Here is a 15,578-nt window from a genome sequence, read left to right as displayed (position 1 = left end):
CCTGAATGCAAAGCAATGTAGCAGTGTGAGGGCTGCACAATTTAAGTGCTGTATGGGGCAATTGAGCTACAGTCCACAGATCCTGCCCATGGCTTACACACCTCTTCTTTTTTTGTCTTGTCTTCCATAACAGCCAGTTCAGCTGTGAGAGAGCAGAGCTGAAACTTTCAGTGAACAGAAATTGCAGCTGAGGTTTTTCCAGGCAATGATGCAATTGTGCTGCATTGTCCCAGTAGCTTTCACGCACCGAGGCTGCAGTGTGAGTTAGGGGAGTGGCTTTCTATTTATTCGGGAATGAAATGCATGCATCGAGTATGCATATTGTCACTGGGCTTCAGAGAGCTGCTGCCTGTAGGATTCCAGAGCTTGCTTGGCATTTGTCTTTTAAAATTCATGAAAGGTTTGTTTTAACCTAATAGTTGGCATTTGAATTCAGCCTCTGCAGTGCTACCTTTGCAGAAAGCCTCTGATGAAACATCTCTTTGGAAACTGCTGATAAAGGAAACTATCTTGTCACCATTGCTGTTGTTAATTGACATTGCAGTAGCATCACAGGGCACCCCTTGGGATTTGGGGTCCCTTTTTGCTAGGCATTGTACAAATAGGAGAGACCTGAGGGAGGATCTTAGAGACCCTCAGTAGCTGCTGTCTTTGCACACGTCAGGCAACGTAGGAACCAGTGTCACTTCTACTTTGCAAACTAGACTTCACCATGACCCTAAGCCTATCTCTTAAGTTGTAAAAGGTGATGTCTCTCATACAAACAGGCATTTCTGTTTTTAACTCAGAAGCTTCCTTGATCCTGAGGCACTTAATCGAGTGGATTGTTCTGCCTTACCTCAGGTTTTGTCTGCTTCGCTGTCCTTGTATGTAACTGAACAGCAAGTTGGTACAATGCGTTTTTGTAAGATAATATGCTTCAGTGGTGTGAGAGAGAATTCACTTCCTGGCGTGGCCTCCTTTCTGAAATGGAATTTATAGGAGAAACTGTCAGCCCCCAGGTTCTTGCTGCCCAGTATTGACTTTGCAGATTGTAGCATGACCCAGCTTTTGTTATGGTCTCAGCTAGAGCTATTTATTTATTGTCCCTCAGTGTTGCTGCTTATCTCTCTGTTCCACCAGCTTCACAAAATAGTACTTGTAAATAAATAAAACTGCTAATCCTAGCCTGGCAAGTTAGCAACTAGACTAGCATCCAGGTCAGAACTTGGTGTTTAAAGCAACACCAAAAGCCTAGATCCAAACATTGCTGAGTGGGGAGGTTTGAAAGCAGTATTTTTTTTTATTATTTTTTTACCCTTTGGATTCAATCCACCAATAGTTTGATCTGCAGACCAGTTCAGAGTTTTGGTTCATTTCTGTGTCTGAAGAATTTAAAACAAAATAAATTATTTAGACCAAATGCTGGCTTGTTCTTTGTAGCGGTAAGAACCAAGGAAGTCGGGAAGTGTTTTTTGTGTTTTGGAGAGTTGTTGGTTCAGAGATGTTCGTGGGGAAAGGGGAGCCCTAAGCAAAGATGAAGGAACCATAGGCTATTCCTCAAACTTTTACTTAGAGGTGTGGCATTGCTGCCATCTGGCCAAAGGGCTCTGGATTAAGGATGTTAAATATTGAGTAATTTACTAGTCAATGGAATTTCTGTCGACTAGTTGATAGGCACTTCCGCATTCTTCCTTTAAAATGTACAAGAGCCCCCGGGATCAGCTGTGCGGCACTGCCCCCTTTGAAATGCTGCCATGGCGTTTCAAAGCAGCAGAGCCACACGGAGCCTGAGTGTGGGCTCTGTGCGGCGCTGCCATTTTGAAGTACCTCCTCTTCTCCCCCTGCCATCTATCTGATAGAGGCAGCAAGGGGGGATATCGACTAGTCAACTTGACTATCCAATAAGCATTTGCTTATCAGATAGTCGACTAGTCCTTAACATTCTTACTCTGGATGTGTTCAGAATTTTAAACCGTTTCATTAATAAAATATCCCTCCTACTCTTCAGACATAGACTGCAGGAAATGGACAGAGTGCAACCTAATCTAACTTGACTTGTCTCATTTCTAACTTCCATAGTTTCTCATCTGGATATGTTTGGAAGGAGAATGGGTAAATTTACTGTTTTTTAAAACAAAGCCATTCATTACCTCTTTTCAATGTAGTTTTACAGATTTGCTCCTAAAGTAGCAACATATGTGTAGCAATGAGACTTGTAAACATGAAGGCTTATACCTCACTAAGGTATCCCAGATCAGTCTAGTCTGCCTCTCTCCTGACTTCTTGTTCTCGTAGGCTGTTTGCAGCTTGTGCAGCCTTTGAATAATTGCTCACAATTAGAGACTAATTTAAATGGCTCTTCAGTAGGCGCAGCAGCAGCATGTGAGCCAACCAGTTTGAAAGCATAGATGGTAATTTTTCAGTTGACACATCTCCATTTTGCTGTTCCGAAGCCATCTGTAAGGTGGATTCATGCTGCAAGTTAGTCAGTCTGTCCACACAGTGTTCACATGACTATGGGGGTGTTTGTGTATCTCTTTCTCTTTATAGATAGATTTTCTTGCTGCATGACAAAATATCATCAGACTCTGGCTGCAAAAGCAGCCAGAGAGAGAGGGGTTGGTGAGTGTAGCCCCCTGTCTTTCAAAATAACACACGAGGTTAACTTCCTGATGCATGTGTGTACTAGGGGAAGGTAAATTAAACCAAAATATCGCTTTACCATTAACAAAACCTTATTTGTTTCCAACCAAACCCTTTTTCAAAAAATCACAAATAGGGTTTGGGTAAAAATGTGTGAAGTGGGCCACTGTTTAGCAATATATTTTTATTTATATTGCACTCTTTACTGCCTTTTGAGAGCTGGAGGAAACCTAATGAGCCATACTGCACAGCTGAAGTAAAATATTTTAATATCTGTTCATGTTGATCTCGCAATCCAATATTTGCATTATCTGCTTTTCTTTGGCTTGTCCCAGGAAGTAGATCAGTTCAGGTGAAATCAGATCTCTTCTTTGCTGTGCTTTGCAATGATGTCACACACTTGTCAGACGGGCTGGTGCTAAATGACTTTTTTGTGATTAGATTTAGGTACCAAAGTGAGTGCTGGTATTAGGGCAATTCACCACACTGATAGAAGCCATTGTAAAATAACTGGTCTCTTCTCTCTCTCTCTCTCTCTCTGCTCTGATTCCAGAGCGTGTTCAAAGTTCTTTTTTTGCTTCAGGTGGATGGATGTGCTGCAAGAATGCACATCCACCCCATGGTGGAATGATATTATAAACCATAAAATAATAGCAAAGGCAACAAATCCAAAGAGTCAAATCTCCAGAGACTGAAAACTTCCCCCAACTAACTCATGTTAGACTCTCGTGACCAGATGTTCTCTTTTTTAGAATAAATCTCTTCTGTTCCAGAAATGTTTCCTGATACAATATCTGCAAATTATCCCCTGCCTCCCTTCTATCTACTGCCAAAAATATTCTTACCTGAGTTAACATCTAGAAGTGATCTGAACCAGACTTGAGGCTTTTACAGCTTTTTTTCTTCAGTTCCATTCAAATCAAGATGATATTACCAAGCTGGTCTGGGTTTGTGGGCTTAGCAGATGGGGGTGCAGTACCATTTCCCTGTCTTATGGTACCATCCAGTCCGTCATGGCTGGGATTTCTAGTCTTTTTGGACTAGATTTTTGATGGGCTTTGCTGCTGCTGTGGTAATGCTGAGGTAGCCTAACTGTGGGAAAAGTGCTGACCCGTATACTGGTGAAATAGTGTTTCTGACTCTCTAACCATTTTTCTCCTGTGTCTCTTTGTGAATGGAATTTCTTGAGTAGACTTTTTGTATCCTAGTTAAGTAATATAGTGCCATCTAGTGCTGGTCTTAAGAATCAAAAAGAACCATGATTAAGGATAGTAATAGATATGTAGCCGTGTTAGTCTGGTCTAGCTGAAACAAAATACAGGACTATGTAGCACTTTAAAGACTAACAAGATGGCTTATTAGGTGATGAGCTTTTGTGGGCCAGACCCACTTCCTCAGATCAAATTGTGGAAGAAAATTGGCATGACCATATATATAATTTGATTTGTCCTTTTCATATGTGTTAATTTTGTTTTTATTGTATCCTTTGGTATATATGGTTGTGCCAGTTTTCTTCCACAATGTGATCTGAGGAAGTGGGTCTGGCCCACGAAAGCTCATCACCTAATAAACCATCTTGTTAGTCTTTAAAGTGCTACATGATTAAGGAGAGCGAGTAGGAGAGAGACTATTTCAGTTGCTCCTCTCTTTTAGGCCAATCTTTTTTTTTTCCTTTCTTGAACCTCTCCTCTCCTAGCAGCAGGACACTTGAGAGGAAAAGATTTGTTAGGTGTCTCTTGATGCGGCTTAGTGGCTAGGCTGTTGATCTCCCCTTCCTGTTTTTTCAAATGAACAGTGCTTTTGGGTTCTCGTGCTTTCACATATTCTCTCTTTGTATATGCTTAGAAGGATGAATTAGACTTGTATTAGAAAAAGTGAACAAACATCTGCTCCACTGTACACACAAACTGGGGAAAAGACATTTCCATTGCCGATTGAAACATGCAGATAGGCAAAGTTTAAAAAAAAAAAATGCTGCTTGAGAACCAAGTTTGATTTAAGGTTATTTACTTTGTGTATTTTCAAGCGTGATGTTGAACTTGAGTTTTAATGGTTATAATACTTCAATGTTTTCTTTCATTAAATTGTCTGATTTTCCCCTAATTCCCTGTAATGGTAGAAATTTCAATTGATAAAAATAAACATGCTTAAACATTGATACTCTGACACTTATGAAAGATAAATTCTTCTTTGAGTGGTTGCTCATGTCCATTTGAATCAGGTGTGTGCTCCGGAGCATTTTCCCTAGCGGTACCCGTAGCGCCGGCAGGGCGCCCCCTGGAGTGGTGCCGCTATAGCGGAGCATAAGTACCCCTGCCAGCGCTCCCCCACCTCAGCTCCTTCTTACCGCCTGTGATGGTCATTGGAGCGTGTCTCTCTTAGAGTAGTTAATGGTTCCCGTTTCTCTTAGTGTAGTGTTCGTAAATAGTTATAAATAGTTTTAATTAGTTAGATAGTTAGCGAGTTCTTTGTTTTCCTTCCCCCCTTCAGGGGTGAGGAATGCCAGGTCCACAAGGCTTTAAGGCTTGTGCAATATGCACTAATTTCATGCCTAAGGGAGACCCTCACGATAGCTTCTTAAAGTGTTTGGGTGAGGGCCACTTAGCAGACACCTGTAAGATCTGCAGGTCATTCAAGCCACGCTCGAAGAGGGAGCGAGACTCATGTTTGAAGCTTCTCCTCATGGAGGCAGCTCTACAACCAGCACCGACTGGCCACTCCATGGTGAGCAGTGCGCCAGCGTCGACGCACAACGCCCCATCCCGTGTGCGGACTTCGGTACCAAGGGCTCGGCAATGTTCTCACTTCCCAGCACAGAAGAAACTAAAGACTTTGCGGAGTAGGTCTCCGAAACGGAAGTCCAGATTGGACCTACACTGTCGCTTCGAGTTGCCGGTGCAGACGTCTCCAAGTGCTGCTGTGAGGTGGAAGCGAGCGGGCTGACCATCCAGTCCGGGTCATCTACCCTTGCATTGTCCCTCGATGCCGGACACTTTTGAGGCAGCACAGGACTTGATTAGCCTTACTACCTCCCCTCCGTCCTCTGTTGAGGCGGAGAGGTCGAGGTTGTCTATGCCGGGAGCCATGTTGGCACTGGTTTCTCCTCTGCACCGGTTGGATCAGTCGGCACCGGTCACGTATGCAGTGGGACTGTACCCTGTGGGACCAGTACTGCTTGCCTCAATGTTGTTGCCAGTCTCGGCACAGGCTGCTAGGCCGCACCCAGCGCTCAACTAGACTCGACCTCCCTCGGTGCTGGGACCTCTCCCAGAACAGGTCTTAGCTACGCTGGTGCCGTATTACTCAGGCCTTGTGGCACCGGCAACTGCACCGGCAACAGTACCAGCAGTGGGCCTCTTGCTCAGGGTGCCGGTATAGTCATCGGCACCACTGCAAGTTTCGGCACCGCTGCAAGTACCGGCATCGGTCCCGTGGACCATGCTGGCACCACCATTGCCGGTGATGCTGATCCCTTCTAGGGCAACCACCATGGCTCCGGCGCCTTCAGTCCTACCCACCACGGCAGCACCGATAGGGGCATCACCTCTGGGGCAGTTGGACTCTGCAGTTCTGCGCCCGTAACTGGCACCAACCTCTGCACTGCAATCCATGTGCACCGTGTTGGCGCTGCTGTCAGGCCTGAAGCCTGTCTTTCCGGTTCCGGTACCGGCACCAGTATGACCTCACTGCATGCACGCGGGCAAGCCAGAATCCATGGCCAGATTCGACCCCCCCCCCCCCCCGATGGTGACAGGGTACTCACAATCAGCGCCACCCTGGCCCGAGTCTGATTACTCTTCAGATTCGGATGTGGGCTCTTTCAGGTCGGGGTCCTCGAGGGCTTCGTCACAGCATAGATCCTGTTCCCGGCACCGGCGTGATCATTCGCACGTGCAACAGACTTGGCCGCCTCAGCCGCACTGGCCTTTTTGGACACCTTGGGCATACCATCAGTGGCAAGGACTTGTGCCCCTGGCTGCAGTGTCCAGTGTCTCCGGGGACCGAGCACCCCCATCAGCGTTGCTGTCACGACCCCCTCCCTCGCCCCACAGGACTGCTACTATAGATGCTGCTAGAAACCTGCAGGCTCAGGTGCCAGAGCCACTTCGGTACACGGCGGTGCCTGTCCAGCCGACTCCTCAACCGGGCCCTACACTGGATCCAGTGCCGATTCAGGAGTCGTAGTTGTCTCCTGATGAGGCCTTAGCGGATCCCTCACCGGCGATGCTGACCATGGATGCTTGGTTGCATCAGGATTTGCTCCAGCATCTAGCCTCCAACCTAGGTGTCCCAGTGGAGCCAGTAGTAGAGGACATGGATCCAATGATAGACATGCTGTCCGACAATGTGCCTGCCTGTTTGGCTTTGCCACTCAACAAAACTGTGGCTAAGATCACTAACGCCCTGTGGCAGACCCCAGCTTCCTTAACCCCTACCTTAAAGGGAGTTGAGAGGCACTATTATGTCCCGCAGTCGGGGCACGAGCACCTATATTCCTAGTCTGTCCTGGGGTCCTTGGTCGTCCAAGCCGCGGCCCAGAAGAAGAGGCTTCTGCAGCCGGGGCTGTCCCTGAAGGCTAGGGAGCCCAAACACCTCGATTTAATGGGGCATAAGGTGTATGCTACCGGTGGGGTGCAACTCCGCATTGCTAACCAGCAGGCAGTGCTGAGTCAATACGCCTATAACACATGGCAGGCGATGGGTAAGTTCAAAGATAAACTCCCCGCTGAGGCGCATCAAGAGTTTGGGGCTATGACCACAGAGAGCAGAACTATCGCCCACATGGCTCTTCAGGCTTCCCTGGATGCTGTTGACTCTGCAGCCCGCAGCATGGCGTCGGGTGTAGTTATGCATCGTGGTGCCTGGCTACAGGTGTCTAGAATACCTCCTGATGTCCGGACTGCTATTCAGGACCTGCCTTTTGACGGCAAAGTGGTGTTCTCCGAGCATACTGACTCGAGGCTCCATACGCTCAAGGACACAAGGTCCACTCTCTGGTCCTTGGGGATCCACACGCCGACTCCTCAGTGACGTCCGCTTCCCTACAGACAACGGGAGAACACAGTCCGAGGTCCCCCGTGGGGATTACTGGAGATGCCGTCCTCATGCTCCCAGTGGGGGTGCGGGGACGGCTGCGGCCCCATCTTCGTCCAGAGCTCATCATCACTGCCCAAGAGGGGAAAACCCCCGTGGGGTTGGTCAGGGCCTCCATAACAGTCCAAGCACCCGTTTTCACGGTCCTCTAGAGCATTGCACACCTTTCCCCTCCCCCCTCCGTCCCCCTGTTTGTGGCCAGGTTATCCCACTTTGCCCGCACCTGGGCAGTAATCACCACCGACGCTTGGGTTCTGCGAATAGTCAGGGATGACTATACTATCCCTTTCCTGGGCTCACCCCCTTCCAACCCGCCCGCCCCGTCCCTTTTCAGGGACACCTCTCACTAAGGCATTCTCCGCCAGGAGGTGTTAGCGCTTCTCCAAAAGGGAGCGGTAGAGAGTGTCCCTTCACACTTAAAGGACAAGGGGTTTTATTCCCAGTATTGTATTGTCCCAAAATCCAAGGGTGGGGTTCGTCCCATTCTAGACCTCAGGGACCTCAACAAGATGGTGGTGAAATCCAAATTCAGAATGGTAACCCTGGCCTCTGTTATCCCAGTTTTACAGTTAGGAGACTGGTACGCAACTCTCGATCTCATGGATGCTTACTTCCATGTGGCAGTAAGACCCAGCCACAGGAGGTTTCTCCACTTTATAGTGTCCTGCTGTCACTTCCAGTTTACAGTGCTCCCCTTTGGACTTTCGACAGCACCCAGGGTCTTCACAAAATGCATGTCAGTCGTAGCGGAGTTCCTCTGCAAAAAGGGGGTACACGTCTTTCCATACCTAGACGACTGGCTAATTTGTGGTCGATCCTATGAACAAGTGGTGGCTTATGTTTCCCTTACAGGTACTTTCTTCTTAAGACTAGGTCTCATGCTGAACGAGGAAAAGTCATCGTTGACTCCCTCTCAGCACCTAGAATTCGTGAGGGCTCTCTTGGACGCCAGGGTAGCGAGAGCATTCCTCCCCAGGAACAGATTTCTGGCCATAGTGGAGCTGGTCTCTGAGTTAACCCGGTTTCCCATTACGACTGCCCAAGTCTGCTCAAGACTGTTGGGACACATGGCGGCATGCACTAACGTGATACGCCATGCTAGAATGAGGCTCAGATCGCCGCAGGCCTGGTTAGTGAAGGCGTTCAACCAGTCCAGGGGTCTCTGGGACATGGTTCTCATGGTGCCTCCAGCAGTAATTGCCTCCTTACAGTGGTGGACTCAGGAGGCTGTGGTGTGCAGCGGGGTTCCATTTACCATACTTCCCACCCCCCTTGGTGACACTGGTCACAGACGCTTTGGACCTGGGTTGGGGAGCACACCTGGGGCGTCACAGGACCCAAGGCTTGTGGTCCCCTGCAGAGCGGGCCCTACATATAAATGTCCGGGAGCTCAGGACAGTCAGGAGAGCTTGCAAGACCTTCCTGACAAAGCTGTCGTGCCACTCAGTCCTGGTGAGCCTGGACATCACGGTGGCTGTGTTCTACATCAACAGACGGGGGAGCCCAGTCGCCTCCCCTCTGTCGCAAGGCTTTGTGGCTGTGGGACCTGTGCGTAGCGCACAATATATTTTTGCAGGCAGAATACCTGCCGGGGTGCAAAAATTTGCTGGCCGATGCTCTGAGCAGGTCCTTCGGAGCCCACGAATGGTCCCTCAAGGATTCGGCCCTTCATCAGGTCTTCCACAGGTGGGGTTGTCCCCTAGTAGACCTGTTTGCCTTGGCACACAACACCAAGTGCCAGAGTTACTGCTCCCTGTTGGGGCTGGGGGACCACTTCAGGGGAGATGTCATGACCGTGCCGTGGCTGGCAGGCATTCTCTATGCATTCCCACCGTTTCCCCTAATTCCCAGGGTTCTGACCAGGGTCAAGACCTTCAGGTCCACGGTCATCCTGATAGCCCCTCAGTGGCCCAGGCAGTTCTGGTTCCCTATCCTGGCGGATATACTCAGCGAGGAGCCTATAACGCTCCTGCCAGCTTGGGATCTCCTAACCTAGCCTTGGGATGGGGGGGCTCATGGTTCACCCGAATCTCAGCTCTCTCCACCTGATGGCCTGGTTTATCCGTGGCTAACGCAACCAGAAAGGGAATGTTCCCAGGAGGTGCAGATGGTGCTCCTAGCTAGCAGGAACCCATCCACCAGGCTGTCCTGTGCAGCCAAGTGGCGGCGGTTCTCGTCTTGTGCACCTGTGCACCTGTCCTGTGCACCTGTCCTGTCCATTCTGGACTACCTTTTCGAACTCAGGCCCGGTGGGCTCTCTACCTCTTCTATCAAAGTCCATGTGGCATCACTCTCCGCCTTCCATGTTGGATCGGCGGGAGTGTCTCTATTCTCTGATCCTGTGGTCAAAAGGTTCCTTAAGGGTTTGGATAAGTTGTACCTCTTGGTTAGACCCCTTCTCCCCACTTGGGACCTTAACCTCGTATTGTCTAGACTTGTGTTGCCCCCCTTTGAGCTGCTGGCCACATGCTCTTTGAAGCACCTCTCTATGAAGGTTGTGTTCATTGTAGCCATTATGTCGGCTCGCAGGGTCTCCGAGCTGAGGGCGCTAACTGTAAACCCGCTCTACCTAGTGTTCTCAGAGAATAATGTGAGGCTCTGTCCTCACCTGGCTTTTCTCCCCAAGGTGGTGTCACCGTTCCATCTGTCCCAAGAAATTTACCTCCCGGTTTTTTCCAAAGCCCCATGCCTCTCCTAGGAAGCAAGTGCTCCACTCCCTAGATGCTAGGAGGGCGTTAGCCTTCTATGTCGATAGAACGAAACCCTTTTGTAAGTCCACACAACTGTCCGTTGTTTTCGCTGATAGAATGAAAGGGCTCCCTATCTCGACCCAGAGGTTGTCCAATTGGGTTGCGGGGTGCATCGGGGAATGTTATGTCCTTGCCGGGAAGGTCCCGCCCGGGTTACAGCACATTCCGTGTTTTCCTAGAGAAGAAAGAATCGTTTTTATAATCCTTTCTTTCCAGGAAAATGTTATGTAAAGTATATTAAAAATCCGTTATGTGCTACTTAATTGTATATTGTGTATCCCACCACACTTGGAAATATAAATACAGAGAAGGGAGAGGATTAAAGAAAGACTTCTTTCATATAATGTCTTCCGTGCCGGACTACTTAGCTTTCTCTGGCTGCCTCTTTCTATAGCTGACAACATTCTCAAAGTCCCCATAGGACTCCTTTTGCATCAGCCTTCTGTAACCAGCTCTTTGCTGTAATGTAGTCCCACATACAGCTGTCTGGGGGCTTGTCTTCACTACATGGTGGATCAATGCTGTAACAGTTGATCCACTGGCAGTCGATTTTATTGTGTCTGCTTAGCTGCGATAAATCAACCTCCAAGTGCTCTTCTATCGACTCCAGTCCTCCACCATGATGGGACTAGGCGGAGTTGATGGGAGAAAAGCCCCCACGGATCTTACCTCATATAAGACACTGTGGTAAGTACATGGACTTCTGTGCTATTCGTGTAGCTGAAGTTGCATATCTTAGGTTGACGGGGAGCGGTGTTTAGTGTCAGCTAGGCCTAAGAAGGGATGTAACATTTTGATTAATTGGCTAATCAAATAGTCACTGAAATTTGCATTGACTATTTGATTAGTCAGTAAGGGCGCCTCCGCCTTTGAAGTGTAGCAACAGCCCCAGGGCTCTTGCTACACTTCAAAGCCGAAAGCACTGAGGGAGCATGGGGCCAGTGTTCCCCATGGTGTTTCAAAGCGGCAGCATTGCTGGGAGCCCAGGGTCAGCTGGGGACTCAGAGTCCCCAGCTGTCCCCAGGCTTCCTGTGGTTCTTCTGCTTTGAAACACTGCAGGGAGCCCGGCTAGCATCCCCAGCTGACCCAGGCTCCACGTGGTATTGCTGCTTTGAAGCACTCGCTCTTTCTGATGGAGGCAGTGGGGGGAGGGGACAGAGTGACTAGTCTTTCACATCCCTAGGCCTAAGTCTCAACTATTCAAGCATCCTCTTTCGGTGCATAGTCTTGAGGTCTCTCTTCTCACAAAAGTGGATCCCTGTGACAGTATTGTCGTCTTCTCCCCACTCCCACATGTAAACACAATTTTACAATCTGGATCAGAAGTGCCAACTGATAAAATAAGTCTTGGAGGGATAGCTGTGTTAGTCTGTAGCTTTAAAGATGAATAGTGCTGTTGCACCTTAGAGACTAACAAAAATATATATAGTATCATGAGCTTTCATGACTAAAACCCACTTCGCCAGGTGATGAGCTGGAGTGGAAATAATAGGAAAAAAAAAACAGGATTGATTGTTGATAGAAGTAAGTTTACCTTTCCTGGCATCTAATTGTCTCAGGCTGGAGCTGGCACTCTGAGCACCACTGGTATGTGATTTTGCCCATCCTTCAGTGTGTGCCAGCCAGGAATCTCAAAGCACTACTCAGGAATTAATGAGTTACTTAGCCCCACCCCTTGGAAGTGGATAAATAATTCTTTTCCCATTTTGCAAAGCAGAGATCGCCCTAATAGGCTTGCCCAAGGTCGCACTTAAGATTTGTGGCAGGGCACAGAATAGTCTTGACTCTCACCCAAGTATCTTAACCAAAAGATTTTGCTATCTTACAAATAAGTTACTTTTATCCTTGGATATCCACTGACTTCTATGGGAATACAGCCTCTACCTTTCAGCTAGACTTGTCTTCAATGCTAATTTCAAAATGTGTTGCTTCCCAGTTAGACTGGAGCAAGTAAAACCTTTGCTCTGTGAAACACTGCTGTCTTCTAGACAACGTGCCATCGACTTGAGCGTCTTGTGTCACTACGTAAAAATAGCTGAATGTTTCTTTAGTTCCGAGGCTGCAAGCCTTGCTTTTTGTGAAATGTGCTTTCATCCTAGGTCTGTCACACATACCAATTTAGATCTGTGCTTCCCACCTTGTGTAACTGGTGATGCCTCAAGCCACACCCTTACATCCTGATGGGGCTCGGGCAAGAATGTATTTGTTGTTCACGTATGATAATGCTTTTGGGTTGTTTTTAATAACTGTACAATGTTTACAACTCTTCCAGCTCCGTTCAGAGGAAGGGCAAGTAGAGCCCACAAAGGCAGAGAGACTATTTAGATGGTTTAAACCAGACGATGTATTGCCCAAGTATTTTTGTTCTGTTATTTCAGATTGAGTGACTGAAAAAGGCGGGAGATTATATTAAGAAATCTACATTCATAAGTGTCTTCTGAGCAGAAGGGAACAGTTAATATATATAATCTTAATTTAGCTTTCTGCTTTTTTGAATGCATGATGCTGCCTTTTCTCCTGTCTCTGCTCAATAATCCCTCCTTCATCAAGTCCAGTTCTCAGCTTCATGCTTGTGTTGGTCCCTGTGCTTGGAAAATTTTCCTGCTTATTGTCTGCCAAGAGCAATCTCTTCCCTTCCTTTAAATAACACAAGTAAACCTTCCTGTCTTGAACTGCATGCTCTTCCATAGCAAAAGCATTGTCTTATGGTTTCTCTTAAATCCTAAATTGAGAGTTCCTTTGGCCAGAGAATGCACCTTGCGCTGTTTTCTAATGTGCCATGTAAATGGTTTGTTACTGGTATAATAAATCATCTGACAACTCTGGATAAGGGACAGTGCATGTTAGAGCTTGATTCCCTTGCTGCAGAGCTCACCGTTTATAATTAAAAACTGATACATACACTTTGTCTCTTCTCAGCTGCTGCGATAGAGAAGAGAGATGTGATGTGATGGTTTGATTAGATATTTGAGAGAGCAGACAAGTTCACAACCTTTCTTGAACTGTGAAGACCACGGGAAAGGCATTATTTGGATCAATGGAGCCAAAAATTCTTTCTCTATTTTGTATTTCTGTAGTTTCTAGTTGCCCCGGTCATGGGCCAGGACGCCATGATGCTGCTAGGCACTGTGCAAACACAGAACAAAGAGTCCTCACAGTGAGCTCCTTGGGGCAGGAACTTTGTTCCATGTTTGCATTGCACCTAGGATAGCAAGATCCTAGTTCATGACTGACAAAGGCTACTAGGTGCAGATATTCAGGAGGCGGGTAAGGATTTACTGCTGAGGTATCCTCACAGGTTTCTGACTCGATTGATGATAACCAGAAGGCTGCTTGTGCACTTAGTCTCCACAGCAGACTCCAAGAGAGCCTCCAAAGACCGCAAACCAGATAAGGATTGAAGGCGCCCAGCCAGGTTTATTGTTAAGCAAAGTACAGTAATAGTTGTCAGTAGACTCTACTAAACCGCTACAGATATGTATCCCGTAACAATGGAAAGACTCAATCAGTGGGAAATTTCCATTGCCCCTAGGTCAGACAAAGACTGTTCCCCTCTTCCTCCGCCTGTACTTTGTGGTTTGATTAAATCATCTCTATCCATCATGCTGTCATTTTTAGACCCTTTCCTAAACCCAGGTCTGTATCTGTAAGAAGTGGGTACTAAGATCTCTTTTAATGAGCTTGGTGGTACCATGTGCTTTCAAAAGCAATCCCATCGACTACTAGACGCCTTTTGGAAGACCTTCACCACGCTCCCCGGATGGACCATGGAGGTAATGCACACAATTCAGACAACCATAGGGCAGGTCGTCCAAGAGCTGAACCCCGGCCTCTGCCTCAACAGGTGCGGGATAGAATAGAAAAAGAGGTTCAGGCAATGCTGGAGCTCAAGGTCATTGAGTGGTCAAAAAGTGAATGGCAAAGTCCCGTGGTACTAGTGCCAAAGCCCAATGGAAGCGTACGATTTTGTATGGATTTTAGAAAAGTAAATGCCATATCCAAGTTTGACGCCTATCCGATGCCCTGAACTGAAGAGCTCCTAGATCACCTGGGAACGATGCCCTGAACTGAAGAGCTCCTAGATCACCTGGGAACAGCCAATTATATTACCACCATTGATTTGACCAAGGGATATTGGCAAATACCTCTAGATCTGGAGTCCTGGGAGAAAACAGCCTTCACTACCCCATCTGGACTATTCCACTTCATCTGGATGCCCTTCGGCCTTCACAGAGCTGCAGCGACATTACATCGCATGATGGATGGCCTCCTAAGCGCCCATACCGAATGTGTCTGCGCCTACCTGGATGATGTTGTCGTTTACATTTGCAGCTGGGAAGAACATCTCCTCCAGATGGCAGCAGTTCTTCAAACTCTTTGGGATGCAGGACTAACTGCCAACATGAAGTGCCGAATTGGATGGCGGGAGACCACCTACCTCAGATACCAGCTGGGACAAAGCCTCATGCGCCCCCTCCTAGATAAGGTCCACGCTATTCAGAGATACCTAGTACCAACAACAAAGCGGAAGGTGCAACAGTTCCTTGGCCTCGCCAGCTACTAACTCTGCTTCATCCCCCCAATTTGTGGCCATTGCTGCACCCCTCCCCTTACTCTTAACCAAAGACAATCCCCAACAGGTGCAGTGGTCACTGGAATGTGAGGCAGCATTCCAGAACCTTAAAGACTGCCTCTGCTGCAAACTGATGCTATTCAGCCCTAACTTTGACCACCTCTTTGTGGTACAATCAGATGCCTTAGAGGTAGGACTGGGGGCTATTCTCTCCCAGACCATAGATGGAGAGGAGCACCCTGTCCCATATATCAGGAGAAAGTTATTTCCTAGGGAGCGCAACTATTCTGTGGTCAAAAAGGAAGTCTGGGCCCTTAAATGAGCAATCAAGGCCTTAAGGTGTTACCTCCTGGGCAGTAACTTCATATTCGTGACAGACAATGCTCTGCTCAAGTGGCTGCATACTATGAAAGACATGAACTTCCGAATAGTGAGGTGGTACCTTACGTTACAACATTATGTATTCATGATTCAGCACCACCCGGGCATGGAGAAAGACAAACTGCATTGCTAATCATGCATGGGGGAGGGTCAAG

At 47.7% G+C, this 15,578-nt stretch overlaps 1 protein-coding gene across 10 annotated transcripts in view; it reads left to right on the top strand.

The window, feature by feature from the left end:
* The window catches only part of UBE2O (ubiquitin conjugating enzyme E2 O), a 129,410-nt gene that overhangs the window by 50,148 nt on the left and 63,684 nt on the right, over nt 1-15,578 (top strand). For 2 of the 10 annotated variants that reach the window (XM_025178155.3, XM_075903602.2), the window contains exon 1: nt 191-259. The exons of the other annotated variants lie outside the window; for them this stretch is intronic. In XM_025178155.3, coding sequence (XP_025033940.2) covers nt 206-259 — 54 coding nt within the window. In that variant the 5' untranslated portion in view covers nt 191-205. Of the gene's footprint in view, nt 1-190; nt 260-15,578 lie in introns of those variants that run through there. 10 annotated transcript variants of the gene reach the window in all.

Source organism: Pelodiscus sinensis, chromosome 20 (genome assembly GCF_052426305.1).
Source record: "Pelodiscus sinensis isolate ZL-2025 chromosome 20, ASM5242630v1, whole genome shotgun sequence".
NCBI classification, from domain to species: Eukaryota; Metazoa; Chordata; order Testudines; family Trionychidae; genus Pelodiscus; species Pelodiscus sinensis.
This window is presented reverse-complemented; position numbering and strand designations above follow the sequence as displayed.